At 39.5% G+C, this 16327-nt stretch overlaps 1 protein-coding gene across 4 annotated transcripts in view; it reads left to right on the top strand.

The window, feature by feature from the left end:
• The first annotated feature begins 83 nt into the window (after positions 1–83).
• frem1a (Fras1 related extracellular matrix 1a) overlaps positions 84–16327 on the top strand; it is a 69682-nt gene continuing 53438 nt past the window's right edge. For all 4 annotated transcript variants that reach the window (XR_007448643.1, XR_007448642.1, XR_007448644.1 and 1 more), the window contains exons 1-4: positions 84–196; positions 7604–8051; positions 14719–14813; positions 14893–15203. Coding sequence is in view for 1 of the 4 variants with exons in the window: in XM_049568801.1 (XP_049424758.1) it covers positions 7809–8051; positions 14719–14813; positions 14893–15203 (649 nt within the window). In the remaining 3 variants the exon portion in view is untranslated. The remainder of the gene's footprint in view (positions 197–7603; positions 8052–14718; positions 14814–14892; positions 15204–16327) is intronic.

The following is a 16327-nucleotide window of genomic DNA, read 5'->3' as shown; positions in this document are numbered from 1 at the left end:
ACAGGACCAGGAAGGCGTCCTCAGTCTCTGTCCCTCCCTCCCCCCTTCCCCCTCCCTACTCATCTCACTCTCTTGTGGGTGGAGTTTGTCACTGAGTGAGAGCAAGACTCTGTCATTGAGGGAGTTAGAGTTGTGAGCGGAGGAGAGCACACAGGTAGGGAAGAAGAAGAAGAAGGAGCGTCTGATATTAGATCAGGTAAGGACATGTCGAAATATATGTGTATATCTCTGCTGGGGACTTTTATTATTCAGGAACGTAATGAGATGTTTGCTTGGATGTCTTTTTCTTCCTCTCCCTCAATTTTTGGGGTATTTTTTCTTCCTAATGACTTTGATTTGCACAATCTGACTGTGTTTCTCTTCATTCTGCTTCTATTTCTCTGTAGTCTACATGTCAGTATATGATATATAATAATCTAGCAGATATAAATTTAATGAAATCTGCCATAATCAGTGATGTTGCTTTTAAAGGGAAAATCCTTTTAAAACTGCACATACATGCTTCTCTCTCTGTAGTGGTACAGCACTGTATCATGCACCAGTGCACTACATTGCTCTTTTCCCCATTAATCACAGACTCAGCTCTTGTTTCTAGCAGTTAGGGAGTGTTTGGGAGCTTTTGAAGGCTTTCTGCTGCACACTCTGGACTCTGCTGCTGGACGGCAGCCAAAATGTTATCCGCTCATGTTTTCAGCAGAATGCCTTCTTCTTCCCTGATGGCTCGTCTTTCTTTGAAAATTGCTGGCTGCTAAGGACCCTGTTATTATTAAGATTAGAAGAAGAAACTGTGAGTGGATGTAAGAGACATCCCCAGCTGTGGAGGAGCCACTTGTTACATGACACATCACATTCCCTCACAGCTGTGTATTTGTGCTCATTACTGGTTTCTGTTTTGGGAAAGGCGTGACGAAATTCAGGGTTAGTTATGATGGAAATTATTAGATGTTATTTGACCTCCATGATCTTTGATTATCCAATGCTTGCACTGTGTGGAGCACATGTTGTGTCCATTTTTTGTGTTGTATGTCAATTCTTTAATCTCAGTATCTCAGAACTACTAGAACTACACTGTATCCAAAGAAAACTGAGTTATAACACACATAAATAATGATGTATGAAGAAGACTGATAAAGAATTTTTCATATACACACCTGATGTCTGAAATGTATATGATTAGCTGATGCCCTCCCAGTCTGTAATACACAAGTAAAGAGGTACTGCAGTGATTTAATAAACAATATAATACAATACGAAACAAATGATATGATACATTATATTAAGATATGAAACCATACCACCATACCAAACAATTAGGTACAATACAATATGATATGATACAATGAATTATATAACGATACCATACAATACCTTATTACCAATATGATACAGTACAATACGTTACGATAGGTTACGTTACATTACGTTACGTTACGTTATGAAACCATACCAAATAATAAGGTACAAAACGATACAATATGATACAAAACAAATGATATGATACCTTACGATACGTTGCATTACGATGCGAAACCATTCCAAAAGATAAGGTACAACACAATACAATATGATATGATGCTATACAAAACGATACCATATGATACCTTATGATATGTAACATTACCTTATGATATGAAACCATACCAAATGATACGCATCAAAAAAATATGATACAATATGATACGAATGTAACAATACCTTATGATATGTTACATTACGTTATGAAACCATACCAAATGATAAGGTACAAAACGACACAATACAAAATGAAACGATATGAAAGGCACCGATACAATACGAAATGATACAATAACAATAGGTTACAACTATATTGTCAGTTAAAACTGAAATTCCTTTTGCATCCTCAGACAGCTCCACCCCAGAAGTTCCCACACAAATAAGACACAAGTACACAAACATCACATACCAATAAATGCACACCCAACAGGCACCACCAGGGAACACTTAACATAATATCCTCAGGTTCAGAAGTTAATTAGCAACACACTGATTTTGGTTTAACAACAGAACAGACTGATGTATAAACAAATTTTTCAGCCTTATCTGTTTAAATAGAAGGAATCTCAATCACCTGCTGGAGGACGAAAGTTGGTATACTCCATTTAGAACATGTGAGGGGTCAGCAGAAATGCTGTAAGCAAATCTTAGCAAGCTCTTTTTGTCGGTTGTTTGAAATAGGTTTTTACCACAGGTTGGCCAATAATCTTAGCACAAAGTTGGAGTATCACAGATTTCAAAACAATGGTCACCATTTAAGCAGCAGAGGCTGAGATAGTGATCTTTAGTTCCTAATATAGGTAACTGGTTCCTACATATCTCATAATGGAAAACAAAAGCATTTTTGCGATAGACTGTCCATGCCTTATAAACAGCCCCTTCTCAAGGGCTTGACCTCATGTTCGGGCCGGCTGTTTCCACAGGGTAAGAAGCATTTCTCATGATATGTAAAATTTCTCATCAGTGCCCTTGTACGACGGTGTGAATCAGCTGGAGAGAGTGCTTCCATACCATCCAACACTGATGTTTGTTTAGTTTTGGATTAGGGGGTGCATGTTGTACTACCGCAAGCTTATGGGAATGTGAACGTAGTCTGTCATTAGCGTTGCTTGCTCTGACACTGCGCAGATGCCAAGCCTCCTCCTGAATGACATGTCAGTGCTGAGTTTACTCCTGACATGTGAGGTTAAGTTTGTGGTCTTTGGCCGTCTGGCTACGATCTAAATCCACACTACCCAACATGGCAGGAAATAGGACGGCTTCCCTGGATGCAACTTGTTGACATTACATTGTATAGCGACTGTAACATGAAGCTCTGCCAAAACAGGAAAAGGATCAACTGCAAACAGGGCTAGGACCCTTAGACTGCTCCAGGCAGCTTAAAAGTAGGACCTTTCCCAGCACTCTCAGCACTCCCACCTCTTGTCTGCAGCCTCCACACTGGAACTCCCATCAGTCAGGGAGCCATTCAAACCTTTAACAGGACACATTAATAAGGCCTTTGTGCTGTTACACTGATACTTCATATCAGTGACATGCAGTCATTTGGTGTGACACAGCTTGACAGGGTGTTATCTGTTAAAATGTGATCTGCTCTCAGCTCTGGCATGCAGTTGGACTTTGGTTTGCTCTGCATCCTGTTAGTCTGTGCTTGTGTCATAAGGGCAAAATGTAGTCCTGAAGACAGACTTTTGAGGCTGTTTTGAGTATTTTGACAGGTATTTTTATATGTATTAGTCTGTCTGTCTTTCTGTGGACCGATTTTGGTCACACGATACCATCACACCTGTGCAAGAAGCAGTCCTGGACGCCATGTCAGTGTACCCTTGTTACATCCATTGTGTCTTTTCAAAATACACTTCCATTTTCACAGGAAATGTACAGTTTTAGATGCATACGGTCTTTTTCGAAATACACTTAGGTCAGTAAAACACCTTGTATTTATGTTTATTACTTTGTGCAACAAAAGTACATGGTCTCCTAACCAAAAGTCCACGTTTGTTGGACCCATCCACGACCCTTCCCGCCCACACTATAAGGACTTTCTAGCTGTTTATATTACGTAGTTACTAGCAGTGCTACAACTTAACACCGCTTGACAGCCTTACAAACTGGTGCTGGCTGACAGTGTGTCATATCCTCATGAAATGTGTCTTTTTGCATTGGTGCCTGATGCCGAAATCACTGCTAAAACTGCAATATTTTACGACTTGGGAATGAGAATGGGCTGGTAGTTGAGATAACACTAAAGCCTCAGTTTGAAGATGGGTGTGATCAGAACAAAGGGTGTTGGAAGTAAGGAAGGGTCCATTAGCTACAGCGTAGGGTATGTGTCTGAGCTTTTGCAGACCAGTCAAGTTCTTCCATACCACACTGGGAAATCATTTCTTTATGGAGCTGTTTTTTGTGCATGGGGGTAATGCCATGTTAAAATAGTGGAGGGCTAAACCCAAACCATTTTCACAAAATTGTAAGAATGAACTATTGTCTAAAATATAAGATTTAATATCTGTAAATAAATACACTGACAACTGTAGCTAAGACTATAGCCAGGCTTTAATTCAGATCACAGTTTAAGCTGTGATACTAACTAATCCTGATCACAAAAAATTCAGGGTTTATTATTTTTTTTTAGAAAAGCTACACTAATTAATATCTTTATATTTACAGTGTATACAATTTTCATTTATTATGTAACTGTCGTAAAACTTCTATTAAAATCGTAGTCCCAATTAAATGCCCAGTCCATTTTACCAGTCTGGTGTTGCTACACATTTTGACAAATAAAGACCTGTCTCAATTAGAAGCCTGGTCTGGTTGCCAAGCAGTTCATTTTTATAGAAGTTATTTGGATGTATAACACACTGTTAGATAGCTGGTTAGATCGCACACACAGATATAAATGTTTATACTCTTGTCAGTATAGACATGCTACACATCATTAGCTGGGATAGATTCTCCACAAATCAGTCAATTCACTTTATTGAAACCATGAGCATCAAAGAATAATTCATTCACCAAAATGGCAAACAAGAGGAATGAAAAAATAAGTGGTGACTCCCTACCTCTGATGCTGTCATGAAGTTAGCACGTCTTCATTCCTTGTTTACCCAGTAAGTTTTTCACATTTCTTTAGTCCGTAAGGGTTCACTGATAAAAAGAATCAAAAAAGTATTTCAAAAAGTAATCCAAGTCATGAATATTGTTTAAACAGGATCAAGTAGTGTTATGTCGGTATCCTGGGTGCAGTAATCCTCGAGTGCTGTAAAAAGAGTGTCATAACGCTGTCTCTGTGGTGCAGTATCTATCAGTGTTAGATCAAATGAATGATACAGAACAGTGTTTCCCCTACCATTATATTAGGGGGGTGCCCCGCCGCCCAAACGGCACCCCCTGCCTTGAAGGCCAAGTTAATTTTATTTGATTTTATTTTCTATACAGTGCCAGATGACAGCAGCAGTCAAGGTTACCTTTCCTATAGAATAGGTCTATACTGTACCGTGTCCTTTTATTAAAGCGACACTTACCTTTCTGGACATTTTACGCTTTTCTTTGTTTAGGTTAAAATGCTATTAATAAGCTGATGGCACACTAAAATGTAAGTGAATTCCACCAGAGATAAAAACTCATAATTGTACCATTCTCATATGGTTCTAAGAAAACTCCGACCAATCATTGCATTCGGGTCGAATGCAATGATTGGTCGGAGTAGACGTAATGAGGACGTAATGGAGGAGGGAGGAGGGAGGAGTATGCCTTTGGAGGGAGGTGGAGTTGCAGCAGGACAGGGATGGGAGGAGGGAGTTGTGGATGTTCAAATGTTCAAAAGTGCTGGGTGAAATGCAAGAAGGGTAAGAGTAGCTTTAAACAAACTAAATAGCCTCATGTTATTTATCTTATTTACATGATGGCATGTCATTTCTGTCTCTACAGTTCTCCTCTGCTGTCCGTATCACACACGGTGGAGTTCCGCCCTGATGCGCACACACACAGACATGTGTTGTGCACACAGGTTTTGAGCTTCTTATCCAACACTCTGTCAGGGAGCAAATTAGACGTATTCCTTTAAGGTTAAATATAAAAACAAATATACAATATATCCATATGGTACATACAGAAAATAAGTTGGCTCAAAATGAAATAGAACTGTTTAGAGGGGACCTAATATACTCTTCTTTGTTTTCTGTTACATTAAACGTAGCCAATGTTTTAAATAATGAAATAAACTTATGTATAAGTTAGGGATGCAACTGTTTTGTTTCACCGCTCTCATCAGCCTGGTTTACAGCTGCAGCAGGAGCTGTTTTTAATGAAAAGTCTCTCAAACATTCATTAGGTGGACATAAACACAACTCCAAAGGAATGATAATGCTGCTCTGTGTCTGCCAAAGGTGTAAATAGGCAGTTGTTTGCTTCCATGTGAAAGGGGGTTGTGGCCATTTGAGATCCTGTTTTTGCACTCAGCTCCTTGAACATGATCTTTCCAGCTCTCTAAACACAAGTATTGTTCATGGGAACAAGTTATAACATGTTCCCCAATGCAGAGGCTGATTAGAAGGTGCTTCTCTGTCAGAGGTGCTTTCTGTGTGAGGTCTGTGGTGTCCCAGACAAGTGTCGAAGGAATGTGGCAGGATGACACCTGAAGCCCATTTTCAAATACAAAACAGCTCTACCACACACCCTCAGTGGGAGATAAGATAAGAATAAACTTTACTTATAACTAAAGAATGGACAACTTAGGCACTAAGAGCAAACAGCAAAACAGAAACTAGAACGAAAACAGGCTGCAATTGCAAAGTAGGGCACTCTTAGGTTATAAGTTTGAAAGATGGTTTTATTGGATGGTTGTCCTCAACTGCTTTTAATGATTATGGCAACTCTAGCAGAGAAGGAAAGTCTTGTATGGTGGGAAAGCCTCTGATGCACGTGACTCTATGAAGGTCAAAGGTCACTCAGAAACATCAGGTCATTAGCAGAGGGAGGCTGTTTTAGCCTCAGGGAGAGGCCAACATTTGTTCATAATGAACATATTTCCTGGCAAGCTGAGCACAGAACAAGTCACAGAGTCTACATATAGCGATGTGGAACTGATTATTTCTGTTTATTAACAACAACTTTACATTCTGGTTTTTGTTATAAACCAGAACTGGAGAACTGATGATGGAGGTTGCTCCATTTATAGAACAAAGCATTTAAGATCAAAACTTTTATCAACACCACTCTAATTATTGTTTTTCCACATGCATTAAACCAGAGTTCTCAAGTTTGGATGACTTAGTGCCAATTTAAGCCTCCCACAGACTAAGAATTTTTTAGTAATCTATAAGTTTAGTGGAAGCCACACTGTGCGACATGGGTCTAATAAACTTGGGTACATCAAGTCTGATGTATGCAGACTGGACAATGACAGTGCCTACTGAATCGCAGGCTACGATGTATGATGCAACAGCTTCCCATACTGAGTGTGCAGGGATGCTGCATGGGTTATTACTTCCCCAACTGTGAAGCACAACGTAGAGGGTCACATTATTTAATAATCTAATGTTTTGTTGGCACTATATACTGCGGTGTGTCTCTGTGTGTGTTTGTTAGTTGCTAGGGGGCTCACCTGGCAGCTGCAACTCGTTATTTCCTTCCATGCTTTGTTCTTCTTTACATGATAATGGTAAGAGATGAAATGCTAAATTGACCTTGGGTCTAGGTATCATGTCTGAAGGGTTATTTGGGGCCAAAGGTACTATGCCAAAAGTGATTGGTGTAAACGGGGCTTTACTGTCTCACAATCCACCTCTATTCATTTAGTCATCATATGTTCAACTACCACAACAGAACTACATTTGGTTCTTTTCAAAGCTCTGCTAGTTAAACTGAATGTTTTGCTATCAAGTAAGCATGGTCAGTAACATCAGCAAATGCAGGTTTAATTGCTTCTATAAAATACAACATATTTTACACTTTCTCATTTAGCACCCTCAAACTTTTAGGTGTTTTTGGTTTTGTTCATTTGGTTTGTGAATGTTGTGTTGTGCACTTCCTTTTTCTTAATATAAAAATGCCACAGACTGAAACCTTTATAATTTCTGTACAGCTCCAGACCAATCATCTGACCCAGTAAAAGCCCACAGACCAACATCACAGCAACATCATTCAACCACAGAAAGATGAAGCTTCTTCTGAAGAGAAAATCACCCTGGTTTACTTAAGTCACCTACTGGATTGTGTTTCTGAAAGCTTTAGAGGCCAGAGGCCAGTTCTTGAAGACCCTACAGGACATCAGCTTGAGACTAACAGTGATGGGTTTACAGGGTCAAAGACTGGCCTGGACCTTGCTTCCAGTGCTCCTGCTGGGAGTGACCTGCTCATCACATGGCTCCCTTGTTAAAGTCAACAAGGGCTTAAAGGTGAAACGGGGTCAATCAGCCTACCTCCAGGAGAGTGACCTGCAGTTCCATATTCCCCATCAGAAGGATGCGTGCAAGCTGGAGGTGGTGTTAAATGAGCCCATAACTCAACGAGTAGGAAAACTCATGCCTCAGGTAATGGAAAAAGCCTTTACAATAAAAAACCACAGTGTGTTCCAGGCAATAGGGAAACCAAGGTAAAGGCATGCATTATGCTTCCATTGCACTGTTTGACAGATAACATGTAAAAAAAAACAAAAAACATGTGACATAATATTAGTGTTGTGGTAATGACAGCACAAGCTCAGAGCTGGGCTGTGAGGCTTTTCATTTCTATCTTATTCCTAACTGGCACCAGTGCATTGGCATTATAAAAGCACACTAGATCTTTCAAACATTAATTGATCTGACACAAGTAAATGAACATATTCAGCATTTTTTAAATGTTAACCCTGGGCTCTGATTCTCTGTTGTGCTTTAAGCTAGGTTAAGGCTGTCTGTACACTAGGGTTAAGGTTAGGTCAATGCTAAGTGTGAAAATTTATCAAGGACCTTCACTGTCTGCTCTTCATCATATACACACCTGGCTTGAGGATGTATTTCCATTTCTCAAGCAGCCTTCAGTCACAAAAAGAGTGGTATTTTAGGGAATACAGGGTGGAGGGACCTTTCTATACTTCTTCCTCTGTTTTCCACACTGACAGGCCGTCTTCTCTCTAACGACTCTATGCTGACGTATACAGTCAGTTAAATGTCCAGAATGAGTCATTTTCATGCTCAAAGGAGCACTTCACCTGCATAATGACCATTTGTACAGCAGTTACTCACTGCATGTTACCTTGAATTTGTTATGAAAACTTAGTTTTCTCCAAGGTGAACATTTTACATTGACTTAAGTAATTGGGATCCACATTTAACAACAGCAAAACTATATCGAAGCATCCATTTACAAACTCTTACCCCACCTTTGCATCATAATCCAAGTCTCAGTTATCCATGGCATGCTCGGTACTCTTCAATACATGCATTTTTGCTAAAAGATTACAATTTAAAAAATGTAAGTACAAACAGTCTCATGCGTGCCTGAGTGACTCATATGATACAGGGTCAACGCAACTTGACCAGATATGTCAATATGCATCTCTCCTCTCTCACTCTCCGCATAGGTCTGTCCCACTCACTTGCTCACAAGTTCTCTTGGGCCCTATTTAGATGGTATAAAACGCAAAGCGCCAGGCGTGCGGCGCGTTTTCAGGCTGTGCGCCATGGCGGAGAGTCTTAAAGGGTTGGACTTACCGTCAATACCCGCTGGCTGTGTTTGCTGTGCGGTGCGGTGCAGCTCCGCCGGAAGACACCTCGGTGCACTGCCATGATTAATATCTCCTCGTCCATGGTGTTCATGGGGTGAAATGACGTCTGAAAACCTCTGACCTGTTGACTTCAGGCCTGCCTCTGCCCATTATGTAGTTTTTAAGGTGTAGTGCAGGGAAATATGATCCGCCGTGAACACTGTGTATTTTATTTTGAAAATTTTTTATTGTGTTTTATTGTTTTAGTGTTTTATTGTGCAAAAATAGAAGTTCTGCGTATCTGTTGCGGAGAGCGCCGGAGCTGAGACGGAGCTGGAACGCAGCACAGCCGCAGCTGGTGGAAACACACACATTGACTAGATGGAATCCTATCAGCTCCGCTGCCGTGCCGGAGCGCAGACGCAACCAACACGCATCTGGTGGAAATTGGCCGTTACTCTGTGAATTAGTCATGGGTGTGTTTTGGGCGTATCATTCAATAAGCCAATCAGAGTGTCACCTCTCATTCCCGGCGTAGAGCTAGTTAGATGGCGGACCTACCAACTGCAAAGAGTGAGTGTTCTACAGCTGAGGAGACGATAAATGTATCTCTATATCTACTGTCCCGTCACATCTGATGTCAGATCAAAGGGGATTGGCACCGTTTGGCACACGTAATGGAAACCCAACCTGATTTGATTACAGTAACACAGCTGCAAACTGAGAAGTTCACATCCCTCTCAGCCAGCCACAGAAATCCACAGCATCAGATAGGGAGTATATATTCAGCATCTGTCATCTTAGAAAAGTCAAAAGAAAAGAAACAGAGTGAGACTGCGAGAGAGAAAGAGAGAGAGCGCACACGGGAGAAACGCTGTCAACAAATTGTAAGTTATTCAATTTTATTTTAACCCGGGAGGTTAGAGAGCCCAGCTCCGTCTCCAGCATCCTGAACCCCTCCCCGCCTGAAGGTGCAGGAAGGGCTGGTCCCGTGGCTGCACCCGGGCCGTCTGGTCTGGCTGCGCGCTGGCTGCGGAGCTGGGGTCATCCTCCTCCTCCTCCTCCTCCTCCTCCTGACAAGATGACCTTCAGTTTTACGTTCTAAAAGCTTTTTTTTTTTTTTTTTTTTTTACATGTACATTTGTACTTGTAGGGCTATAAGTTTACGTTTTTAGTTCACAGAAGCTGGTTATTATTGTGTTTATGTCAAAATAAAGTTTATCAAACGTTTTCACATCTTTGATTTTGTGATTTACATGCCAAAATGATCACAATTCAACTGGGAAAGACAAGTTCATTTTACAGGCTATGCATCATCAGCCCGTGGAGGTCTGCTCGCAGTTCCGTATATTCGGACACTGCCAGCTTGGACCTCCCGGATTATCATGATCATTATTACTGACTGACCATTAAGACGTGTTTCTGATAAATATTTTAATGTGCACAATAATAACCTTTCACATTGTAATCATATTTTTATTTGTTATCTTTTGCATATGTGGGGCTGCTCCGTGTGTGTCTGAGCAGAGTGAACGCGCGTGCACGCCTAGAGACGCGTATTACTAACTTTTTTAACCGCGAAATACTGGGCTGTTGACTTTAGACCAGGTTTTTGTTGGTCACTGGCGCATTTGCTTTTTACGTCATCTAACTAGCAACGCGCCATGACTGCGCCTGACCACTCCTCATTTTTAGACCAACACACCCAGAGAAGCGTAAGTTCATTTGCTAGTTAGACGACGAGGGCGCAGGGCGTGAAAATGACAACTGCGCCTGCATCTAAATAGCAATGACACTTGCGACATGGATTATGCGCCCTCCGCCGTCCGCTTTAGACCATCTAAATAGGGCCCTAAGAGAGACACAGAGCTGCTGCTCTGTTTAATCTGTCCGTTAACTAGTCTACAGTGAGACCTCAGTCTATATGTTGCACGAGCTATGCTAAATCAGTCTGTGACATGAATGAAATTAGTTCAGAAGCACATGCTGCGCTGAATTTGTAGGAGACAGCTGCTTGATTGGGTCAGATGAGCACTTGTTTGTTAGTTCATTTGTGAGGTGGACCATTGCTGTTGTTCTTGGTAGTTATAGTCCATTGTATGATACTGACACAGCGCCTGGATGCAGGCGACAGATGTGTTTAAGAAATGCAGTGAAAAAACAGACAATTCAAAACAAGGCGTGTATAACGTAAACGGAGTGTCTTTCACTCCTTCCCTCCCTCGGCTTCTCTGTTGATGACGTAAATAAGATTAATAGCTTAAATGAATGAAAATATTTAAATCATTTTCCAGCACTAGATTCATTTGAAAGGCCATGGAAAAATACTTTTTTTTCCCAAAACTGCAATGGATTTAGACCTACTTGATAATTTAATACTCATGTTATAGTTTTGTGTCCTGTGCTGCAGACCTTTAAACCCCCTTAGCTCCAGTACTGTGTGCAAAACGTTAATGTACAGCCCTGCTATTTAATTCATATCATTCTTAATTTACATATTGTGCAGCTGTATATTTTCAAACGGGAAAAAAATCCCTGTCAATTCCTTTGAACACAGTCCGCTTTTGTAAGAGTGCTTGTGACATCTCAAATGTGGCTTTAACTTGGAACTGAACATGGAGCTCATTTCGCAAAAAACACTAAGGTATATATTGTGTATCGCCATTCAGCTTGATACATGTGTTTGGGAAGTACTGAGCATACAACTGGATAAATGAGACATGGATTATAGTGCACGAGTTGCTTGAGTGTTTGCAAATGGTTGCTTATTGTCAAACCCTGGACCCCAGTGACTTCAATTTATGAAGAATGTTCACCTTTTTTGAAATTTCTGTTCAGCATGGAGGCAAACATGCACTCATTGCGAATTCAAGGTAACATGCACTGAGTAATGGTATACCTAATATACAAATGGCAATTTAGCAGGTGAAGTATTCTTTTAAAAGTCATAAAAACTACAGTTTAGGACTAAACTTGAAACATTCACGTTGCCATTAGCAGGCCCTGTTAGTTATGAGTTTAGTTATACTGTATATTAGCTTTATATATAAACTGGCAAAAATCAAGCCATTTACCCCAATTCAGTTCAATTCTTTTCTTTTCTTTTTCCTTCTTTCTTACTTGTAGTTTAATTTTCTGGCATGTACATGTTTTTCACAAAACACAAAAAAATTGCAACCCCAGCTTATAATTTGTAAGATATGTAATAAGGAATTACAAATGTCATTATTGGTCATATGTAACATCCAAATCAGAGTTAATCAAAAAAAAATCATTTAGTAAATGGTCAGTGTTCAGATTTACAAATCTAATATGTTGGACTGGTTAATAGATGATTAGTAGTCTGTTCTCAAATCGATATCATCATCTGCCAAACAGTCTTTGATTTAGAACAAGGTTGAAAATACTTGTTAGATGTTATTTAACTGATTGTTTGTTCCAGTAAAGCTTTGTATTTCCACATCAGTGGTTTCCTAACATCTTCCTTGTAAGATTCTTGGAAATGTAATATGTATGTACTGTAAACAACATATTGTCATACAGTGGTTCATATGATATTTATCGAATTGGCGGCCCACAAATGATGTTGCATACTCATAAAGTTACATAGATTATGGTTGATTATGGCAAGTAATGTTATTTTGGTTAGGTTTTAGAAAAGAAACATGATGACGATGCAGGCCTACCTTAAAATAACTCAAAGTTCACTTGGTTTCACATGGTTCCAAATATCAGTCACTTGGGGGAGAATCTCCAGGGGAACAGTCCTGTGTTTTTTGACCCATGCACCTCCCCAACCTGCACGGACGTTCCGTTGACTACTCTTACTCTTTATTTCCGTTAGCACATTGACATGACCACAGCCTGATTATACACAAATTTCTGGCTCATAATTATGTGGGTTATATACGAATTGATGTGCCTTTCTGTTCATAGGCTTATGTACAAACAATGCAAGACAACAGCCTAATGAAATTTAGTTTTAATTATAAGGAAAATACATATGTCCTAAGTAGTCCTAAGTAAAGTTCAACTGCAGCCCAAGAAAATATTAATTAATTATTCATTTGGAAACAGTGTTCTCCAAATATATTGAATTGTATTTTTGCCTGGGGAAATGACACATTTCATGTTCAGCTGACCTGCTGTTTTCTGACAATGACTGTCTACGTCATACTAGCAATGAATTGCAATTTGAAATTTGGATGTGTATTCATGTCTCTGTTTTCACCACAATTAGTACCAAATTACAAAGCTGTACAAACTCATTGGAATTATTAGTATTATTATTATTTGGAATTTACAGACCTGCAAAATGAATTATTACATTAGTTCCTGATTTGGTATTTATTAATTCATTGGCAGACAACCTGTGAGTGTACTGTAGAATAGTTTAAATCTGTTGTTAAATCTCAACTCTCGTCTTAAATCTTTTACCATATGGTTTTGTAATGCCAAGATGTTAGATGATATTTTTAATCTAGATTAACCAAAAATCTGATTTTGTCTTCCAGTTTTAATATAATGAAAATTTGAATCAGAAACACTCTTCACCAGTGACACAGATGGAAGTCTGTACCTCATTTATCGTCCACAGAATATGGTTGCATGCCGACATTTTGCTAAAGTGTTAAAACAAGACAATATACTTTGTAATAAGATTCTTCCTCTTACAAATGAAAAGCTAAATTAGAAAGCAATACAATGCAAACTTACAACCTTCACTGAAACTCAGATGTTGTGTTGCTATAGTCTAACTTGGCCTGGTATGACCAGTAGCATATGGTGGTTAATGTTAGCAAATTTACAAGGGCCTATAAATTGCTGTGTAAGTTATATTAGTGATTCCGACTGCTGACTCGGTAATACTTGTGCTACTATACTACCTTCTTGGCAGTTATCATAATTTTCAGCAAAAGTTAGATAGTCTTGTTCAGTTTGAACATTTAAATTAGCTAAGCAATGTCCAGGTACACTGCAAATTATTTCCAGGAAGTTACAATATGTAGCTACCTGTAATATTTCCACAATAAATTACATTATTATAACTTCACAGGCTTTTACTGGGATATTTAACCAAATTCAGAATTGTATTGTGAAATTCATGCAGGTAAATATACAGTGAAATTCAGTCATTCCATGGGAGCATACTGTAAAATCACAGTAATGAAATGTAAATAAACTGTGAAGTTACAGTTAAATTAAATAATTTACGGGAACATACTGTTATATTAGTAATGTAATTGGCTCTAATTGTGAGTTTACAGTTAAACATAGTAATTTTACAGGAGCATACTGCTAAATCACAGTAATATACAAGCATAACCACTGTGAGATTACAACAACAATTTGCTGTAACAATGAACAGTGATTTCCTGTGAAAGTAATGCAACTACTAGTCAGTAATTTACTGTAAATGTACAGTCAAACATTTTACAGTGTAGTTATGCATACTTTAGTCCTGACTCACTCATTATATTGGATAATTCAGTTTTTTCCCTTTATTTGTTCAGGTATTTGACTGTCACTATCTGGCTGATACGGTAAAGTACATCCATAACGGCTGTCCATTGTTAAAGGAGGACACTGTCAAGCTTCGACTGTACAGGTACAACACATGCTTGTTGTCTTCATTTCCTGTTCTTGCTGGTGTGGCAGTATGATCATATTATGTTTTTTCTGACCAGGTTCACAGAGACAGAGACATACATGGAGGTGTTTTCTTTCCATGTCGACATTATGGAACCTGAATGCAGCATCATAAAGCTGGGGCCCAAAGCCCTGGAGGTTCCTGAATTCTATGGCCTCTCTGGTGCTGTGGATGGCAACGTGGTGTCCTTCCACTATGAGCGGAGGTCAAGCCTGGAGTGTAGCATCCATCTGAGTAGCCATGACACCCACCTGCCAGCCCACGGCCAGCTGGTCACTGGAGAGCCAGAGAAAGCTATGACAAGAGGGGATGAGCCAGAAAGCTTTATCCACCTACGCCAGCAGCTAGGTAACCTGTGAGACTGACTGACCGCTGACGATGGCAAATCCCCCGTCATGAGCTTATTCTCAAGAAAATAGGGAAAAAAATCCAACAAACAAATTTGACCCTAAAGACTTACATCACGAATAGCTGCATAATGTATAGGAGTGTTAAAAGAGAATTTTGTCCTTTAAGTCGTAATTTGTGGTAACAATAGCCTAAGAATTTCTCAGAAGATCAAACAATTAAAAATTAAAGCCCCTATGATTTTTTGTGGGACTATGACATCTTTTAAATTATTCTGATGGCATACAATTTAGTTGTGCCTCCCATGGCAGACGACATTTTGCTTTTGGGTTGTATGAACGTATGTGTATGTACTTCTGTTCGTCTGTGTGTCTGTCCATGTATCCATCTGTCCCATTCTCGTGAATGCAATATTTTAAAAACACCTTTAATTCAGCACAAACATCAAGAAGGAACTGATCAGACTTCTGTGGTCAGAGGTCAAAGGTTAAGGTTGACTAAAGGATGAACTGATTAGATTTTGGTGGTCGAAGATCAAAGGTCAAGAACCCATGACCTTACAAAACATGTTTTTGGCTAAAACTCCAAAAAATCATGCACTAATAATGATCATGATGATGATGAAAGGATGAAGTGATGACATTTTATATCAATAAGGTCAAAGGTCAACTTCACTGCGACATCATAATGTTCTGTAAAAAAAAAAAAAAAAAACATTTTCTGGCCATTATTCAATGTCATATCTCAGGAGCAGAAGGAGAGACATTTGGTCAGTCACTGAATTGGTGACACTAATCTTAGGAGCCCATCTTGAAACTGTGCTGATTGTACAGATCTTCTGTGCTACCGGGTTGAAGATGTATGTGAAACATCCATGTTCAAGAATATGTTGCCTCCTTGCATTAACATCCATAACCTATTTCAAGCATTGCCAGCTGTCATGGCTACATATGAGTCTGGACAGACATGGATGTTAACTGTTAATGCAAATTTACTGGTAACCGGAGGCATTCAAACACAAGGTGGTAATTCTAGTTTGTGGAGATATGAGACATGTGAAATTGGTGCAGTCTATGTGTTGCATTCACCCCTTTATACTCTGCCCTGGTTAGATTCATTGGGGT

The sequence above is a fragment of the Epinephelus fuscoguttatus genome, linkage group LG23 (genome assembly GCF_011397635.1).
Source record: "Epinephelus fuscoguttatus linkage group LG23, E.fuscoguttatus.final_Chr_v1".
Classification (NCBI taxonomy): Eukaryota; Metazoa; Chordata; class Actinopteri; order Perciformes; family Serranidae; genus Epinephelus; species Epinephelus fuscoguttatus.
The sequence above is the reverse complement of the archived record's forward strand: the minus strand, read 5'-3'. Positions and strand labels throughout refer to the sequence as shown.